Here is a 20,064-nt window from a genome sequence, read left to right on the forward strand (position 1 = left end):
CACGTGCTTGCATCCTAACCTTCTTGATGCCTAGTCCTAGAGTTATGCCCGCTTTATAAGTACCACTACGCATACTTTCGAAAGAAACCACGCGGGAAGGGCATTGTTGTGGCCGCCACTGCTCTGACGGCGTGTTGGCGGCGGGCGCAGGTGTTCCTGGAGTTGAGCCGTGGCTCGGGTGGCGGCCGCCAGGAGCTGAGGCTCGCCTGCCTGGAGTCCCTGCAGCGGCAGGAGCCGCCCGGCACACCGCGCACTGGCGACCACGGTGGGTGCATGGGCTCGCTTCCGACGCCCACAACCGCCAGTTGCTTACAATCAAGGGGAGCGGCGGTTTCGCCTCAATATTTAGGTTCGGTAATACTCCGGCGGACCTTCGCATCTGTATATCCTCAGCGAAACAAGTGATAGTGAGGGAAGGTCAAGCTTCTGTCCACTTCCTCCCAATTAAATACTAACGTGGCACGAACAGTGTACGGTTCATTGGTAGCAAAAAAAACTCCGGGCAGATTTCTTTAATGGGGGAGAAAGAGACAACTTTTATTGAGGCAAAATAGGTTGCGCATACTTCACCCTGCTGGCACAATGCCTCCTGGTGGCCAGGAAATATTCTGGTTGATGAGGCATAGAGTTTCATACTAATATATACTAAAGGGAAATCTGGCGCCACTGTCTAGGGGAGCCGCACTTCGGCGAGCGTTCCGTCATGTTTCGGACAGGCACGTTCCCCTTGTCCTTGGCATGGCTCATGAATAGGCTTAAAAGTTGGCTCTGGCTGCAAAAAAGCAACAATATTACTGCGGAAGGTTCATAAAAATTATTTTATTATAAAACTCAACCCTCAGAAAGATTAATTTGTCAGTGATAATGTAGAAGCCAGAGTTACTGGATATAGACAGTTGCGAAACTCCCCATAGGCCCCATGTATCGAAAGCCGGTCTTCGGTTGCCCCCCTGCGCCGGGGCAAGCATGGGGCAAGTTGACTAGCCTGTCGTCTGTCGGCAGGACGTTGAAGCAGTACTCAAATGCTTGCGGCTGCTGCCGTATGTCATAAAAAAAAAAGCCGCAAAAACAAAGTAAATTTTACGTAATTATTGTGTTTTAATTTAAAAAGCAATCTTTATTTTACAGAAGAATTTTGAATAATAATAGTTTAGCAAAGTTCCGTTTTCATCTCCTAGGTGCCGCGCGCGTCGACTTGCCCCTCAGCTTCCACGGAGTGGGGGGGCTAGCGCCGCCCGGATTCTGAAGCGGAGTTTCGCAACTGTCTATATTGAGTAACTCTGGTAGAAGCTAATGCGCGATGAACAAGAAAAAAATGTTACCCTTTTTTGTTGATTTTGGCTCCGAGACAAAAAAAGAAGCCATATGGCTAGCTAAGACAAATAGGCGAGGAACGTCGCTAGCGGCAATGGCGCCGCCCACGGCGGCCCGCGACTGCAGCGACAGATTTCCCTCTAGTATATATTAGTATGAAACTCTATGTGATGATGGATAGCGTTCCATGGCGTCGTCCCATCGGGTCTGGGATTTTCGCCTGTCGATGCTTCTCCACGCATAGAATGCAAGCAGAAAGCGGGCTGCAAGAGAACGATACGCTTCCTCATTAATCCAGAAGCTTTTTATCCCCAAATTCCAGCTCTCTATGGGGTTGTGTATGATGTGCGTCACGCCAACGGCTAAGGCATGGATATATACCGTGTTGGATGTTGTCCAGAAAAATATACAACTGATCATCAAAGTAAAAAAACAGAAATTTTGGGGCAGCTTGCGCTAGTGCAAGGCTGGAGAAACAGCGGAGCTGGGGGTCGACCTAACTCCTTCCGGCTCTGCTAAGTTTGGCTAGATCTTGCTGGGCTTTGCTAAGTTTTCTTGCTAGGCTAGGCTAAGTGTTGAGGGGTGAGACCAAGTTTAGCCGGATTTTTACAAGGCCGGTACGATCGGTCCCCTACACTGACAGCGGATGCCAAAGATGAAGGGGCTGCTAAATCGACCCCCAGCACAGTTGTTTCTCCAGCCTTGCGCCTCTGTAGGGCAAACTACATCAACTATTTTTGTGTTTTGGTATAAAAAAAGCTATCGCCTTTAAAATGGTATAGTAAGCAGTATAGACACGCATATGCCTCTTGTTCTCACACTGATAATACCCTATCTGCGGTGGTGCACCCTTTACAGGCGGCGCAGTTTTGTGGCATCCTTTTTTGTTAACGCCAGCGGACCAAGCTGAAACTTAAACAGCTCCTCTGTTAAAAAACTTAAAAAAACGTCGAAAAAACAGGGGCCTCCTCCTTTGACCGCATACACGAGGTTGCACAAGTACCAGTGCGAAAGGCGCACATTTAGATTTCACGTGCTGAAGTGGAATGCATACACTTTGCGAACACTGGAACCCTCCACGCTGACTTTAATTGCGCACTACTCTCTAGAAAGCGGTCTAGCGCGAGCAGTTTAGAGCCGTGAGCCTGCTCTCCTCACCCCACGTGGCCTCTTCCGCCTTCGTAAATAGCCAACCAGCTTCAACTTGAACGGTTTATTTTCAAGATGTCCCAAGCCTCGAATATCCCACCCTCTACTCCCACTTCCCCCACTTGACCTAGTGTCTTCATAATGTAATAAAGGCTATCTCCTCCTCCTCCTCCACTTTGCGAACAAAAGGAGCAGATTATGCAAAATAGTTGGCTTGAATTTTTCCATTCTGTCCTTAGTATTTAGGACGCTGCCGTGCAAGACGCCTGCCAATTTATACAATTACAACAAATTTTTGCGCCCTTGAGGTGTAAGCAGAGCAATGTTATGCGAGAAAAGACCTGATTTTGGACTTGAACTTGTTTTACAGGAAATACCCCCCCCCCCCCCCCCCTCTTAGCATGTGTTCCTGGTAAAGATTATGTTTGCAGATTATCTTTGAAGCTAGGCAGGACTAGTGTCACTAGATAGAGCAGTTCTTGCCCAAGACGCCGAGTGCATGCGCCAAGCTAGGCGGTACCCGGCATTTGCCGCCAGAGAAGCCGAACGTAGTGTCAGTAGATAAGGTATTTGAGTGCCGCCACTGAGGCACGCAAGTCAACAATGACAGCCATTTGGTCATTCATCAGTTTTGGGAGATTGCCGCATCTACGGCCTCGCCGCTAGCTTCGACCGGGTCGTTTGTTAACAACACTGCCGAAGATGCAGCAAAACGGCATCGTTGGACACACTTCTGCTGCTGAAATGCTGCCACACGCGTTTTCTTTGATTCGCATTCGGAACGGCGTAAGTCGAGCCCAGCCGCAGAGCAGGGAGGACAAGCGAAGCCTACCAGAGGTGACAGACGAAAACGGAGAAACAAGGAAATGGCGGCGCCTATGAACTGTCGCTGTGTAAACAAACGCCACGTAATTGGTTGATTGATTGATTGTGGGGGTTTAGCGCGCCGACGCAACGCAGGCGATGAGGCGCGCCGTAGTGGAGGGCTCCGGATTAATTTTGACCACCTGGGGATCTTTATCGTGCGCCTAAATCTCGTACACACGGGCGTTTTTGCTTTTCGCCTCCATCAGAAAAGCGGCCGCCGCGGCCGGGAATCGGACCCGCGACCTCGCGTGCTCAGCAGCGCAACGCCTTAGCCACTGAGCCACCGCGGCGGGTGCCACGTAATTGGAACTGACCAATGATCATGGCGGCGGCACGAACGAATAGGAGAACAAGAGAGCCGATACTCTGTACCCTTATCTAGTGACACTAGCCGAGCGCAAGCGACAAGCCTGCCGAGACGACGAGAAACATTTCATACCCTCCGCCATCACCATTTGTAGTGGTTTACAACAGCTCTGCTGGACATACACTTTCGCATGGCGGTATGGCAACCTTTTTTTTCTATTTATTTATTTTTTTAGTTCTTTATATTACATTCCACGGATGTCACATTCAGTTCTATGACCAATTAAAAAAAAAGCCTATCTGTCATTAACGGCAGCAAGTAACGCATCTTTATGTTGTTTTATAGTTTGAACTTACGCTAAACTCTTCTTTTTGGATGGAGCCCTGACGCGGTCACTCTCGTTTTTGTTCGTTCTAACACATAAGATGTATGATCTGCCGCGTCGGCAGCACTAAAAGTTGCGCCTGCGAAAAAAAAAAGAAAAAAGAAAAAGAAACCGAAGAAGAAAAAAATGACAACGAAGAAGTGCACCGTATAAACGCACTAATTTCTCGCGCGCCGTGCACATGTTTTAGCAGCGGATCGCTGGCGAGACAGTGCGGTCACTGCTCTAAAGCCTCGTTTAAAGATTCGCAGATTGCCTACACGTAGCCTCTCCGGCCCTGCTAGATATGCCGGACGGATTTCATTTTCACTCTCCGCCCTGGAAAATGCTTCACGCACAATTGGGATTTCTAGCGGACCATTTTAAGGTTCAAGCATGCAAGGCTTTGCATCTTTAGTACGGGATTTCCTGCCGCCCCCGCACTTGCGTGCTACTGCGAAGCCAGAGGTGCATTGTGCGTTTCCACAATAAAACGAACGAAAATTGATGCTAGAAAAGTGCGCAGGTAAGTGAAAGCGTGCGGCACCGACAGATTACGATAGCACACGTGGCCTAAACCGTTATGAATTTTCACTTTCTCTGTGACGCCACACCACCAATCCAATCCAATCCAATCCAATCCAATACTGCAATCCAATCATATTCCATTCAAGCAAATTAGGGGTTCATCTCAAACAATGCAGTGCGTCGAGGCAACTGCAACAGCGGCGCCGGCAGCAACGTGCGATGCGAGTACATCACCTACAACAGTAACGAAAGTGTCTACAGCAGCGCCGTACCTGTTTAATGAGAGTGATATGGAATTGCGCGATCGTGCCACAGCGCGCGGTGCGTCTATAGAGATGGAGACCGCTGCGTCCATAGCGACGCCGTGGTCGTATAGGACGCCACGCGGTCGCTTCCAGTATGCGGGATGGCGATTCCGCTCCTGGTTCTGCACACAAGCGCACTCGCAGGTCCCCTCATTCACGTCTGAATATTTGACGAGTACGTCACTAAATCTTCAAATACTAAAATTCTGTATGCAAGTAGATTAGAGGAGATTAAAAGACACGTGGTTGGCGCTAAGGATAGCTACATTCTTGCGGCTCTTTATTTGGCGCTGAAAGCTCTTAGGTTTTTTCGTGGCATTGCCAAGTCGTCGTCCCGTCCAACTTGCACTGACTCCTTTGAAACTGACTTGCCATCACCCTTCATATTAGGGACGCCCTTTCCGGTGATCAAATCTGAACCCGGGTTTTCTTCCAAAAAACGCTGAACCTTCGCTTGATACAGACAGAGAGAGAGAGAGAGAGATAACCATTACACGTCAGCGTGAATGCAGCCTGTGTACATTAGCAAGGAAGCCATATTCGGACGTCCGCAATAAATGCCCCCACGAGAGGAGAGGGGGCCGAAGGAAGAGCCCCAAGAAACACGCATGGTACGTGTCACCGGTCGCAACGAGTACGACGGCCGGAAGGTGCCGACGGTCAGCACCGGTATACCCCTCGTCGTCGAGGCCCGGAGCGTGCACGATGCGCGCGGCGCGGCGGGGCGCTAGCGCACAGGTGCGCACCCCGCAGTGCTTGCCCTCCCCCGTGTCGAGGGTGGCTGCCCCACAGGTCCGGCAGCTGGCCTCGCAGTCAGCCGAGCGTCCCGGTGCCAGTGGGCCGTGGCCGCCGGTTCCGCCTTCTTCGGCCGCAGCTGCCGCCGCCGTTGCGACAGCTGCCCTTCCTCTCCGACCAGAGCCAGGGGTCGGACCTCTCTTTCTCTCTCTCTCCCTCTTCACCTTGGCCGCAGAAGCCAGACCAAGAAGCAGAATGCGTCGCAGTTATATCGCCGCGATTAGGCGGGAGGCATAGCTGGGACGGAAACCTAAATCCATTTGCATAACTCGCGGTGTCGTCCCCGTCGCCAGTGGTATAGCAGCAGCGATACGCCGACAGTGGACCACAGCAACGGGTCACTAGTGAGCCAATGCAACGACAACAATTGATATCAAGCTCGAAGCAGCGGTGTCGTCGTCACCTAATCAGATTTCGTTACATTTCTGATGCCCGTATCATGGTAAGAGCCGGGGAGTACGAGTAGCGAGAAGGAAGCCGTCCCTTACATCTCCCTACTTGCCAGCTCCTACCCCTCCGCCATATTCCCGAGAGAAGGTGTTGGAGAAAAAGAACTGGGGACAAACAAGTTGCGTTCCCCATCCATGCATTCCTGCAACTCAATCCTCACATCTGATGCTGAGCAGTACTGGGCAGTGGACGCGGAGAGGAGCAGCGTTCAGGCCTCGCTCTTGTGGCTTTTCGATACGATCGCGCTCCAGCTTTTGCTTGCGTACTACGGAGATGCATTGAGATACTAACTTCGGAGCGCGTGGCTTTCTGTAAATGCTGCGCGTCCTGGCAACGGTCCTTGTACGCGCAGAACGAGTTACAAATTGCATATCCAATTTTGCTATTAGAGAGTTTTAGCAGTCCGTCCGTTCCGTCATGTACGTTGTTACCGGGTTGGCCGGGGCCCGTCTGCGCCTGCACGCGCTGAAGGGCGAGGAAGAAGGGCGAGGAGGCGCGTACAGGGCGGGCCCGCGGAACTAATCCCCCTGCCGCGACGAATGCAAAAGTGCCCAGATGGGTCCCGGTCAACCCGGTAACAACGTACATGACGGAACGGACGGGCTGCTAAAACTCTCTATTGAAAGTGCGTCGTGTGGCGCGTGCGAGTCTTCATTTCCCACCGTCGCGTTCGGCGCCAGTTCACGCTACGATTACCTGATTTCGGCGCCGCGTAGTATGAAAACGGTGCACGAAGAAGTTAGGCAACAATTCAAAATGGTAACACACCAAGCAAAGCTTTTCCACCGACCCTCGTAAGCTATTCTTGCTGCGCATCCGCGGTCCGTCGCCATGGGATTCGACGCATGCAGTGAAAGCCACGAGCTCCGTTGTTCGCATTTCAATGTATTGAGAGACGAGAGCCAGGAACGGCGTTTATTGAAACGTTCTAGCAGAAACAACCCCAAACACACGATGATGATGCTAATCATGTCCGTAGATGATGAAGAAACACTGCCGCATGGGCTGGTGCTGATGAGTATGCACAGGTGAAGACCAAGTGCGGGAATGGTCCCCCGGAGTTCTCCACCGCCGGGAGTGTGGGCAAGAATGCTCACAGTATCTTGTTTTCTAGTACATACTTACGGAAAGGTGGTTGCTGGAAACGATGCGTCATTGTCCCGTGCTGCCGAGTACTTGCGGGGGGAAGGGGACAACGTGCGACAGCCGCCTTTTGGGCGCGTTGCTTTACATGGCGGCGTGTATCGGGCAAGAGCGACGCGTACACGTCGGAACAACCTTGCGCGTCGTCGGTCGTGTATACCTGCGCGCGCCGAGGAGGGGGCGGCGGCGCTCGGTAGGCGCGTACACGCTGACGCGTAAAACTGCACCAGAAGGACGACCGGCTGCTGCACTATGGCGGCATTAACGGGCGGCCTTTCCGCGTCCGACGGTTTTCGCGTCCATACCCCGTATTTCTGCTCCTCGGGCGCCTCCAGTCGACCAGAACCGATTCATTAGAGCGCGTCAACAATAACACCCCTTCGGGCCAGAATAGCGCGCACAATGCCGGTTCTCGCGCGCTCTTACCACGCTGCCGCTTGCCACACTGCCTCTGTGGGCCGGAATGTGGCGCGCGATTGGCGAAGAAAACGCACTTTCTTTGGAACCGATGCACCCCCCCCCCCCCCCCTCCACTTCACCCCGTGTCCATGGCACGTCTGCATTTGGAGCGTTACACAAAGAAGAATGAATAAAAAGAAAGCCTTCACCACTTTCTGCGCGTTGCACATCCGAAAAGCGGCCATCGATAGACCTCCCCGTGCTTGTATACGCTCTAGCTGAGTTACCCCGATCTAAAACGGTATTTTATATCACGGAAATGAGATCCTTTTGGGAGTTGAGGCTTGTGGCCTGCTTTTTATGTATGACGATGCTATGCAGGTCTCAAAGGGAGACGAATGCATCGACAGCGTATACCACTCGGTTTCGAGCAGTTTATGCTTTCGCAGCCGCGCAAGGTGAAGCGTTTCCTTTTTCATCAAAACCTGAAATTTCTAAAGCGGATAAGTTTTGAGTACGTGCTTAGCACAATGGACACGAATGGCGCTAAAATGGAAGGGTGCCAGGCCACCCGTCTCTGCTGATTCGTTTGTATTCGCGGCGCCTACTTCGGTTCACTGGAAAAAAAAAAGAAAACGTTAAGACTACGAGCCTAATGCACTAACTTACAAGCCTTAATTTCAAAGTGTTTATCTTAAAGTAAGGCCACTGTTTCATACCCGCGCCCAAATTGTACCGGTGAGCGCAGACTAGCTGAGTTGGATGGTCCAGCGCTACGCCTCGCGTTCCTGCGGGCTACACTCTTTGAGGCGACGATGCAGAGAGACCTGAATGTGCTTACTATCGTCGATGGCAGTGGGGAGGGTAACGTGTAGCTGATTTGAAGCAACACTGTAATCTGTCAATTATGATTGGCAGTTACTTTAGCACTGAAAATTCTAACACATATTCGTCTCACCTTCTTTGTCTTTCTCTGTGAGTGGGTGTAGTGGAGGGAGATAGGAGGCGGTGTCTAAGGTTGCTTTCGTTCGTATAACTTTTCCACGAAATCGCCTTATAAAACTGCTGTCGCAACAGCGTCTAAGACTCACATGGTCACTCAACTGAAGATTATTTTTTTTAGCAAAATTTTTAATCTTGCAGTTTCATCTAACGGAACCACCAAAGTTTTTTTTTCTTGCCTCTAATCGTTGAATCTAATACCTAATGAAAGGGAGAGAAAAAAATTGACTGGCGAATACGATACTGCCTAATGAGATATTTTGGCGCAGCAGCAATGCGCTAAGGCAGCACTCACTCGTGGGTTCTCTCGACGGCAGCGATAATTAGCCTCTACGTCGGCGGTGCGAAGTGCGTGTCAGGCAGGGAACGCACATCATCGTCAGGCGCACAGCCCCCTCACGTTTTCGCCAGAGTCGCGCAGACGAGCGTCTCGTGCGGGCGCAGCATACGACCCCCTCCTCCTCCACCGCACGCTTTCGGAGAGCGCTCGTGCCGCCACAGCGAACCGCCATCCCTCACAATTTCGCTACACTCTCCTCCTTTGCTTTATTTCACTATTCGGTCTTGCCATCGTTCACACGGTTACGACGGCGATGCGGCTCAGCCCAGAGGCGGGTGCCAAAGAGCTGCGCCCTAAAAAATATTTAATGAGCACAATGACATTACCGTTACTAATCGCTACGTTTACCTAAGACCTTCTGCACACTCACAGAAAAGGGGAGACCGCAGCAAAACATTTACTGCGTATCTGCTTGCTTCGCTGCAAATGTCATCTAAATACGATAGTTTTGTGCCGCGCCCGCCACGTAATTGCCTCTCCTCCCCACCTTCGCCAACATCTCTCGGTCTTTCCCTCCCGTCACGCTCCTTTCGCGATAAACGCACTAGAGAATTGCTGACTTGAATTAAGTTTTCCCGCATTCGCACTGCCCTCCCGCGCCTTGTGTTGGGATCTTTTGTTACTGTTGGGCTTGGGGTGCCGCCTCGAGTTCGACGCTGGAGCGCGAGCCCTTCTTTGTGCTTTTTGATCAAAACAAGGTTTTTGAAGCGTGTATTTTTTGTTGGAAAAGTCAAGCCGATGCCTATTTTTAATAAAAACTAGAATAAGCTAAGCATTTATGTTTTGCCTCAAATATGCCTAATGTTTTCCTTTGGTTGAACAATGTTGACTAGTATGAAGTACGCTACTATATTTAGTATTTCGCAAAAGAAATTGCCTATATAAACTTCTTGTTCTACAATTCCTTTAACCTTTCGTTGGGCGGCTGGATCGAGGGACAGACATACAGACAGACCAATATTTCCGCGTTTAGGTGGCCTTCGAACACTATCGTCGACATCGTCATTCTTCCGCGCGCGTGCAATTGGCGATGGTAACAGACTGCCAGCCAAGTTCATTACCGCATCAGGAGGCACATTAGCCACCCCTGGAGGGCCATCTGGTAATTGGTCTGGCAATAGCTTATACAGTATTTAACTGACTGCCGTACTAACGCGTACACTCCACCCTCTTTTTTTATAAGCAGGGCTGTTTAGGACGACACAAATCCGTCCGGCGAAGACAGAAAACCCAAAGGGCACGTGAACTCGTGCCTTGCGGCGACCGCCCGGCGGGAAAAAAATACAGAGAAGTTTGCACGCCCAGGACTCGAATGTCGAAGCTGTTGTAGGTGAGCCTTGCCGGACACATATATGTTTCGGTATCATTGTTTATTTGCACAGTTGGGGTGCTGTAACCGGGGTCATATGCATCGAGGAGGTCATCGTCTTTTTCGCGCCGAGTGGTGGATGCAGTCATCCTCAGCATTGTAGGCTTCCACAATCTCTTCGTCATCGACTCGAAGCAGGGGTGGCGGGATCTGCAAGTCGTCTGCAACAGCCACCTGATAAGGAGAATCAGGCTTTCAAAAAAATCACGCGTTTTTACTTATTTCTCACTAATTATTCCGCCTCTTGATGTATTCAATCTCTTTTCGCTCACAAATGTTTCCCATACAAATCTCCAAAAATCAATTTCACAATTTTGTCCTTACAAACATATATAGAGCGAGTGGGATTTTTAAAATTACGCCCCTCAGTAAATGAAAATCAGTGTAATTTCGACAAGTTCGATACCGGGCGCCATCTCTTGGGACTTTCCTTAACCACAGGCCTCTCGTAGAAGCCCATGTTATTTATTATAAAACTGTGAGTGACGGTTGTCTGTCATACCTACTGAGATAAGACGTCTCACGATAAGAAGAGAGAAATAACATATATTGGCATAAAGGATCAGGGCGCGGCGAGCACAGCCCTAATGGGCGCAAGGACTTCAGCCGCTAAAGTAACGAGTTCCTTCAGGAGCAGGAGATTTCAGTGGTCCAACGGCTGTACCTACCGGCCAGGGGAATTAATTGGAGGGAATGGGTCTTCTGCACGAGCCCACATTTGGTGTTCGACCATGGCCCTTTCACAACAGCGTCATGGGTAAGCAGTCGTGTTAGCACACCATCTCGGTGCAATTTGCTTTAGGTTAGTTCCAATAGAAAACGAGTTCCAGACGCTTAAGTCCCATAACCAACCACCCTCGGCGGAAACCCGTGTATTCGCAGCACGCGCGACTTACTGATTGCGTACAACACCACAGTGAACAAAACTAATTATGACAAGTACGAACTCACTGAACACGTGCTACACCTATTCGTGTCATTATCATGGTGGCCTTTAGTAATAAATAAACAAATAAATAAACAAACAAACAAACAAACAAACAAACAAACAAATAAATAAATAAATAAATAAATAAATAAATAAATAAATAAATAAATAAATAAATAAATAAATAAATAAATAAATAAATAACGTGTGCCTAAATGTGTGAACCGATATCTTTACAACACATTTGCCAACTTAAGCTTTCAGAATGCTAATTGAGTGGTGGTGTTCTATTTGTAACGTTTGTTCGTGCTCGTTCGCCTTCGTTCGCCTTCCCCAGTTTTTGTTTAGTTTTTTTTTTTTTTCGTTATTCCTTCCATGAAGCGGAGTGCAGCCCTGCAACACTAATCCTTGTTGAATCATTCTTGCTGCGCTAGTGCTGTTATAGCTGGAGCCACGCCCCCTTATCCTCCAATAGAGGCAGCCCTAACAGAGTGGCCGTCTTTGATGAACCGGTCCTGTACCTGCTGGCGATGGCCGAGCGACACCAGCTGGCCATTGCATTCAGTCCAGCCGCTCGGACGTCTAAGTCAAGAAAAGAGTTAGTCGCCTGCGGGCGCGGAAACTGCGGAGCTCGCGCGCGAAGTAGATTTATGTTCTCTCGCCAGCACGTTTCGGCTGGCTGTACAGCTGGCCGTTCATCTTCAGGAATTTAGTGCGAGAAACGGCCGATGAAAAGCAACACACAGACAAGGACAAAGCGCTCACCTGCTTACCGTAGCGACCCAAATAAGAACGGCTTACGCCCTGGTTCTGCGATACCACCACGCGCTGGACATTTACCATTAGGCAGACAACGAAGAAAAAAGGCAGAAGGAAGCAAGGCGGGTGGTTGAGGCTCCCTCGATTGCCTTGCAAACTGATTTCCCTGCCGCGGGCATTACAATATTGCGGCAAACACTGATTCCTAGATGGCCTCATGAGCAATAAAGCGTAGCTCGGACGGCAGCTCTCCCACGCCTATATACAGGAGAGCATCACCGTGTTTTACCAACTTTCTTCTCTTATATTAGTTTCCCTTTGATAGCATTTACCGCGTCGTGTTTCGCTCATACTTATATAATTATTTATAAACGCGATAGTCTTTCCTGGGATACTTGAACGGGAAGTTTTTGGTCTGCCTGTCCGTATGTCTGTCTCTCACTCGATTAAGCCGGCCTGCCGAACTGAACACATGCTGCGGAGTAGTCTCATACACTCACAGCCAAATCTTAACGTCTAAGCCCGGTTTTAATGTTCATGCTTGTCAACATTGTTGAACAAGAACAAGTCATTACCAAAATATAAGGCTGAAAATCAATACATGAGTAATATTTGCAGTGATACTTTATTAAAAAATTACGAGGGCTTGTTTTTTGCGATAGCAAATAAAATACTACATAAACTGCAGAAAACCGTCGCCTGCTGTTACTCGTGAAACCTGGGGGAATCCGAATAAATCAAACGGCAACAGTAGCGAAAGGTTCCACTAGATAGGTTTCGCTTTCCGCTTGGAACACTCGTGGAGTAGGGCAACGTTGGAATCGAGGCACCCGCGAGGCAGAAGCGCTGGAATCGAGGCACCCGCCTTGGAGCAGTGGAACGCGGTAAATTTAAATTGACTTGAGCAAACCTCTAGCATGTTATCTTGGAAGGAACGAGAGGAGAGAGTAACAGCCTGAGAGGTGAGCGGGAATGCGACGGGAGGATTTACTTGCCTGGGGCGCCAGTCGAAGATCGTCTTGCGTCGACATTTGCAACAAAAGGAGCAGATACGCGGGCAATTTTTTTTCCTTAATTAGCGCGGCAGTTTTTTTTTTTTTTTTTGCGTTTTTGGCACCAGTTTTCTGCATCGCTCTTTTGAAGCTGATCTGGGCTCGTAGGGGCCGGGTAGTCATTTCAAAAAGCACCTCAGCAATAAGTGTGCCTATGTTGATTGGACCTCAAAGAGGTGATATAGTGACAAAGTGTACAACAAAAATAGGGCCCTGAACTAGACGTATTATAGGTATACAGCTGTGCTATAATAACCTTTATGAAGGGTTTTGTATATGTTAATATTTCCTTAACAAAAGGAAGCCTTGAACGCGTTTGAGAAAAATCCTTAGTGCCTGACAATGATTAGAAGTGTTTTGTTAATTAAAATACACATTTAATTTATAATAGGACATTTACTTCACCAGAGCGTGCCGACAGATTCTAGCTCAGGCGATGCAAACTGGACCCGCGCGATGTTCTAATCAATCTGATCGTGCGTTAGTCACGTGGTGCTGCAGAGGTCCACTGGCGCACTTTCAAAACTTCCACAATAGCCACACCCTGGCCGTTCCCTGCCTCCTGACAGATCACTTCACGGGTCAGGGCACTCACGTAAGAAAACTACTACTGGTCATTCCACCGATATGCGCTTCATTTGAAACAATACAGAAATAACAATATCCAATGCCGCGTAAGCTTTGTGCGGTGGAGTCAAAATCTACTGTGCATTTTCCCAGGACCTCTTCTGATTTTTTTTTTTTCATTTTTACCTCGGTGTATTTGGTTGCCTTGAATAGCCTCGTTTCTTTGTAGGTTATCGTTAAAGTCTTGTAGGCTTATACAAGTCGGGCTCTTAGTTCCTCCGCCATAAGAATTTCGTCTAGGACATTCTCGATGTCATGATCATCGTCGCGTATTTCCATGTGAACCATGCGATTCTGAAGAAATTGCATAATCGCAGGGAGGCGAAGGAATCAATCTTTGTGGCCGCCCTCTCTAATGCGAGGAGAAAGAGGACCTACAGTTAGGACTAATTTCTTAATTAACTACACTGGTTGTAATAGTGTAGCATCACACTATAGGCCCGCTTCACTCACTGTAACCAGTGTAGGATAAATAATAGCCCAGCTGCCTCTGATAAGGAGGGAGACCGTGATCCCAACCATTCTCATATTCGCACTGTAGTGAAAAGGAAGGGGTCATCACGACGCTGCGATGGGTGGAGGTATGGACGTACAGATGCAAAAGTGAACGGATTTTTGTGGGGGGCCACGTGTCCACCTTCTTCTACGATAAAAAAGGCGTTGGAATTAGGTTGTCTTTTAAATCTCGGCAGAACACAATATGAGCACTACAATACAGAAGTCCCGAAATCCGACGAAATATACGGCATGCCGAATTATCTAGGTTTCTAATTTCACGGGGAAGTGGTCAAGGGGAAACTACGATGATGCCTGAGCTAACAGAAGCTTTTGTCAGCGTTGTTGGATGAGGTTTTGTTGGTTAATCGCCGGTGGAATTCTGACGCTAGCAATGAATGGATCGAAGCGGTCCATTTTGTTGGTGTTCTCGTAGAAACACACCACCCGTGGTGCGAAGTCAGCCAACGCAAGCCCTACCGAAATTTTGAAGTGCGAATCTTGGCGGCGCGGAAACCTCAACGCTAATGTGGGGAGGGCGTATATTTGTATCAATCTTCCTGCACAAAGCATAGTGAAAGCTTGCCGTATGTATAAATAAGTAAGCGTCCTTCTGTGGACAATTTGTTCACAGTATCTGTGAAGGCAGAATCTGTGAACACAGCATCTGCAAACCATGTGTGAACGTTTGGCGCAATTAGAGCGTCTTGCGAGTACACCCAGCACGAACATTGTATGATAGCCCAGGGAGCTGGCTTGAGGGGTAAGTTCAAATTCAAATTCGGGCCTTACGCACCTGCGTTACGTTGCAACTGCGTTACGATGCGCATACGAGTGGGTCTTTCTGTATTTTGGATCAAAAAACAACCGTCGCGAGCGGGAATGTAACCAACAAAGTCGAGTGCGGCCCGACGCCTTAGCCACGGGCCACCGCAGTGGCTCCGGACTGCCGAAGGGAAAGCCCGAGTGTTCCGCCCTCCGCGATGCCGGCCGTTCGCAAACGAGCTCGGTCGCAGATTGGGGCAGTGCGGTGATCGATGAACGAGGAAAGATTGCAGCGCTCTTTCCGGCGTGGCAGCGCCCTCGTGTATGCCAGGCGACCTCGCACGCATTCGCGTGCCATGATTTGAGAGGACACCGCACTGACAAACGCGGGTGGGGCTTGGTCGCCAACGATTACGGCACGGGCTTCACCGCGTCCCCGCCTCTTGCACCTTGGCGGCGGCGGGAGCGCCCCAGCGGGAGCCAGAAGCCTGCCTGCTGTTATTATACGAAGGGGGAAGGGAAGCTGGGCCGGTATTTACGCGGAGAGCGCGTGACGCCGTGGGACGCACGCGGGTGGACGAACGTTTGTTATAACAAATTTTTCTGGTTTAATTGGCCGAAATAGCACCGGGGAAAGAGTGCATCAGCGTGGAGAGAGAGAGAGAGAGAGAGAGAGAGAGAGAGAGACAGGGAGGGAGAGAGAGCGAGAGAGAATAAACGCTTATTGAATTGGCAAGAAACGGGCTTGGTTCGAAGCTTTAAGGAGGCGTCCTCAGTCCAACGTGCCTTGAGCGCGGCTGCGTCAACAGCCCTTTAAGCCAGCCGAAGCTAGTCGTCCAGACCGGTGCTCGCCAAGGCTCTCTCCCAAAGCCGGTAGTGGAAAGGTGCAGGTTGATGGAATCAGCGGGGATTGGTCACACCCGCCTACCATATATCGTACCGGCAATGCGGGCAATGCGGGGAGTTTTCAGGGTTAAATAGGTGGAGCCAGGTAGGATGGGGGAATGTATTTGTTTAAGTGCCCGCATACATGTCATTCGTGCTTTCAAGGTAGGTAGAGGTATCGGGGGAGAACTGCGGATTAAGTTGGATTGGACCATTTCTGAGTCCTGAACACGCATATCCAGTACACAGGCGCTTCGTGAGTTCGCCTCGACCATAAACGCCTGCTGCAGCTGGCGCGGTTTCAATTCCGGACACCGTGCATACCAGCGAATCATTCCGCGCTGTAAGTCATCTCGGCGAGTAAACCGCCGTCTGCAAGATGCCGATCAATGAAGGCATCTTCTCCCGTACGCACTTCAGCGCCCTCAGAAAAATCTGACCCCGAAAACCGTTTTACCCTTTTTCTTCCCCCTTGTGCTCGACGCGTGTCATTATCGGGCAAGGCGGAAACGAGCGCGGTGCTTACGGACGACATCTCGTAACAGGCGGCAGCAGGGTTAGCGCGCGCGCGGTGCAAGGCCCCGGCGTGCCCGGATGGGAAGGCTGCAGCAGGGGCGAGTGACCGATCGGTTCGTCCGGCTCTTTTTCCGTTGGGCGCGCGCGCTCACGCAGGGCCACTTTCCCCGAGGAATCAGAGCGGCGCGAGAAAGCCGGATTCCTCTGGTGCGAAACTGGGTCCGCGGAAGGACCACGCCTCGGCCTTGTTGCCTCCGCGAGGACGCCGGAGGAGACAAAGCGCGCCCCGCCGCCGCCGCCGCCGGACAGCGGCTCCTCGCGCCGCAAGGCCGGCTGCTGCTGCGGGAGTCAATTAATCGCGCCACTTCCTCTTCCTCCACAACCACGCGTAACACCTCATCCTCAACAGCCAGCCTCCTCATCTTCTTCTCCTTCTTCTTCGCCGGGCTCGTTGATACGGCACAGAACTCCCGAACTACTCCTTACGCCTCCGAAAAGCACGGATGAAGCGGCAGGCCACCCGACGGGGCAGCCGACAATTTTATGGGCCCGTATTTTAAGGTTCGCACGCTGCTTTTCCAGCTAAATCGTTTTACACCCTGTCATCAATCCAAAGACTCAGCTAGCCGACAACGTGCACCTTGCACTATTCTTGAAACGGTGCTGTGTGGAGGTTCCTCACAGATCGTCTCAAAATGGTGCTCGGGCGGTTCCTGGAAGCCAGAAACGGCGATGAAATCGCACAAAACAATTGGGGGAGTGGGGCTCTTTCGTGGCACGTCATAACGCGCTGAGCGCGGCCACCCGCACGGATGGTACGCAGCGTGAAAACGGACAAACGGAGGATGATAAAACCCAGGATTTGGTACTTGTTGCACCAAATGCTAATGCGGGCCGTTAAAAAGGTCATTGCGTAACTCAATTTGCAGCTCGCTTAGCGGTTGGTGTCTGGGTGAAGTATAAGCGCCCTTGAATGACAGTCGAACATGACAAAACGAATTCCTGTGGTTTGTTGCATTTTTCAGTGTCGTACTGTCCTCTTGTCGTATTCTTGCTTCGTGATTCTGGCAACCAGCTATGTCACGACAGCATGATGGCTGTCGTAGCGCCAGGCAGTCTTGTTATGACTACATGAATGTTTGTCGTTGAAAAAATTGACTTTGTCGTTACGACATAAATATGTGCCGTAATAACAGATGGCTTTGTCGTAACAACAGGGCTTCGGTTGTCACAACACAGTTTTTTGCCGTACGACAGGAACGCTTTTTAGGTTTCTTCGGTATTCCTGTTGTCATTATAGATTACCCTCGAGACACCATTGTAGTGCTGCGAGGTTGTTTCGTAATTGGAAGGTTGTGTATTGAATGAACCTACGGCCTCTGAATTACATCGAATGACGGAATACAAATTCGGCGCAGAGAAAGTCAGCAAAACTGAATGGTTTATTTACAAGACACGCAACAAGGAGGATCTTTCTTGTACTCGAACCTCGACCCTGCTATCGACTGTCACACCATTGTGCCAGACATTCCACACCTCGTCAGGCCAGTGTTATCAATACGAATGCCGGCGGATGGCACTCAAGGCATTGCTTTATTTTACGCACTACCAAGCTGCGTAGAGAGGTGCGCTGGCTAAAGGCTAGGCAATAATGAGCACTCAGTAGCCAGAGCTTGGTTCGCCGTTTCTTTCTCCTTTGAACGGCGACCCACGCTTGTGGAGGAAAAGGGCTTCGCAGCGTCTTTTTAACTACCGGCCTGCAGACAGGCACAAGCCGCTGCCGCCGCTGCTGCCACTGTGTGCGACGCTGGCGGGCCCATTCGTTCTAAAAGCGATAACGACCGGACCGCCAACGCACGAACACGAGATGGCCGCGGGCGTTGAGAACTGAGCTTCGAGGTGGAGTCGGCCGAACAGACTCGCAGGACTTCGTGCCCACGGACGTACGTCGGACTTTGGCCCGAGGCATTGCAGGCTACAGAGCTGTAGACCAGAGCAGTGCAAGTTTTACGATCCTGTGTTTCGAGTGGCATTCACACTGCCGGCACGTTGTAAGGAATGAGCATCTTTTAAGAGCGAATGCTCTTTATAAGCGACCCCAAACCATCCACCGCCGGCGTCGGCGGCGGCGTCGGCGGCGTCCGCAGTGCTCCTCTATAAAGAAAAACAGCATCCGGCGCCAGGTTTCGATCCGCGGACTTTGCGGCCGCAGCGCGACGCTCTACCGATCAAGCCACGGACGCGACGGTGATATCAGTGTTGACGCGCCTTATATCTTTAACGCATTCAAACTACGTCGTCAGCGGCGTGCGTTGGCGACTCAGCGGCGTTATAGCGGCTTGATAACTGCGTGGTGTACACGTGATACTACAAACCCGATGGAAGAGATGGAAGAGAAGGCAGCGAGGCGGTGGGCTGCGGGGGCCGAGCGCAAGCGCCGCAAGCGGGCCGACAACCATGCATTCGCACTTTCACATTCTCCCCCTCGGGGAAATGCGGGGGAATTTTTTTGATCGAGAGCTTCTATGAAGAAGCAATAAAGAACCACAGCTTCCAACCTCATTTAACTTTGCTTTCAACTGGGATTCGACATTGCTAGTTCGGATGGAAAGAAAGTCTACTTAACGATTACAGTACTCCGTAATGCGCGCAGCTGTATAGGCATTTTGCGATACATTGAGGCATGCGATGTGGCGAAAAAATAACCGGTGGACCACCCGGGCAAGAGAGTGGCTTCCGAGATACGGGACTTGGAGTAGACGAAGTACATTAACTCGATGAAAGAAAATTGGTCGTTATCACGCCCTGCGGAAGTGGATGTCCAGCAAAGCTGTTGTAAACCGCTATAAATGGTAATGGAGGAGGGTATGAAATGTTTCTCGTCGTCTTGGTCGGCTTGCCGCTTGCACTCGGCTAGTGTCATGAGATCCTTCCTAGCCTTCAAAGATAATCCGCAAACATAATCTTTACCAGGGACACATGTTAGGGGAGTGCCATTGTTCACAGGCGCTTTATCATCCGTTCGGTGTTCGGTGTCTTAGACCTTGGCGCCTTGGCGTGTTTGCCCACGGAGGTAAAAGCGTTGGGGGGCAGAGATACATAGCTTTGCTGTGAGATTTATTTATCCCATCCGTTGTGATTTCGGTCACTCTGGACAAGTGAGGGGTATCCTCAGTCCAGGACTCCCTGGCTGTAGCCAGCCTTCCGTGCCCTATTCACAAGCCGAAGCTGGGAGCAGGAGTCGGAGCTGGTCAGTGTCGCCGCCCACTGTGAAGGGGTAGGGTTGGGATTGGGAGGGCAATCTGGGGTATTTGGGCATGCCCACACTATGCTGTAAAGTTTTCCAGATGTGGGGCAGTAGATGCACTGAGGGGAGTATTTGGAGGGGAATATTTTGTGCCAAAGCGTGTTAAGGGGGAAGATGTTAGTTTGGATCTGGCGAAGTATGACTGCTTCCTCTTTTGTGAGTTGCTTATGTGGGGGAGGAAACTGTTGTCGTGCTATTGTCGGTAGTGAGAGAGTAAATAAGAAAATTTAGGGGCAAAGAATGGACTCGGGCAGCGGAGGACAGGAGCGGTTGGAGGTCTGTGGGGGAGGCTTTCATCCTGCAATGAAATAATATAGGCTGATGATGATGTGGATGCTGATGATGATATTGGGGGAAATACTTTGAGAGAGACATGCATGTCTGTACAATGACAGATC

At 50.4% G+C, this 20,064-nt stretch overlaps 1 protein-coding gene across 4 annotated transcripts in view; it reads left to right on the forward strand.

Moving 5' to 3' along the window:
• The window catches only part of LOC144144499 (uncharacterized), a 320,680-nt gene that overhangs the window by 227,111 nt on the left and 73,505 nt on the right, over positions 1-20,064 (forward strand). For all 4 annotated transcript variants that reach the window (XM_077675968.1, XM_077675971.1, XM_077675972.1 and 1 more), the window contains one exon: positions 151-265. In XM_077675968.1, coding sequence (XP_077532094.1) covers positions 151-265 — 115 coding nt within the window. The remainder of the gene's footprint in view (positions 1-150; positions 266-20,064) is intronic.

Source organism: Haemaphysalis longicornis, unplaced genomic scaffold (genome assembly GCF_048455015.1).
Source record: "Haemaphysalis longicornis isolate Haplotype H1 unplaced genomic scaffold, Haemaphysalis longicornis Haplotype H1 scaffold_7, whole genome shotgun sequence".
NCBI lineage: Eukaryota > Metazoa > Arthropoda > Arachnida > Ixodida > Ixodidae > Haemaphysalis > Haemaphysalis longicornis.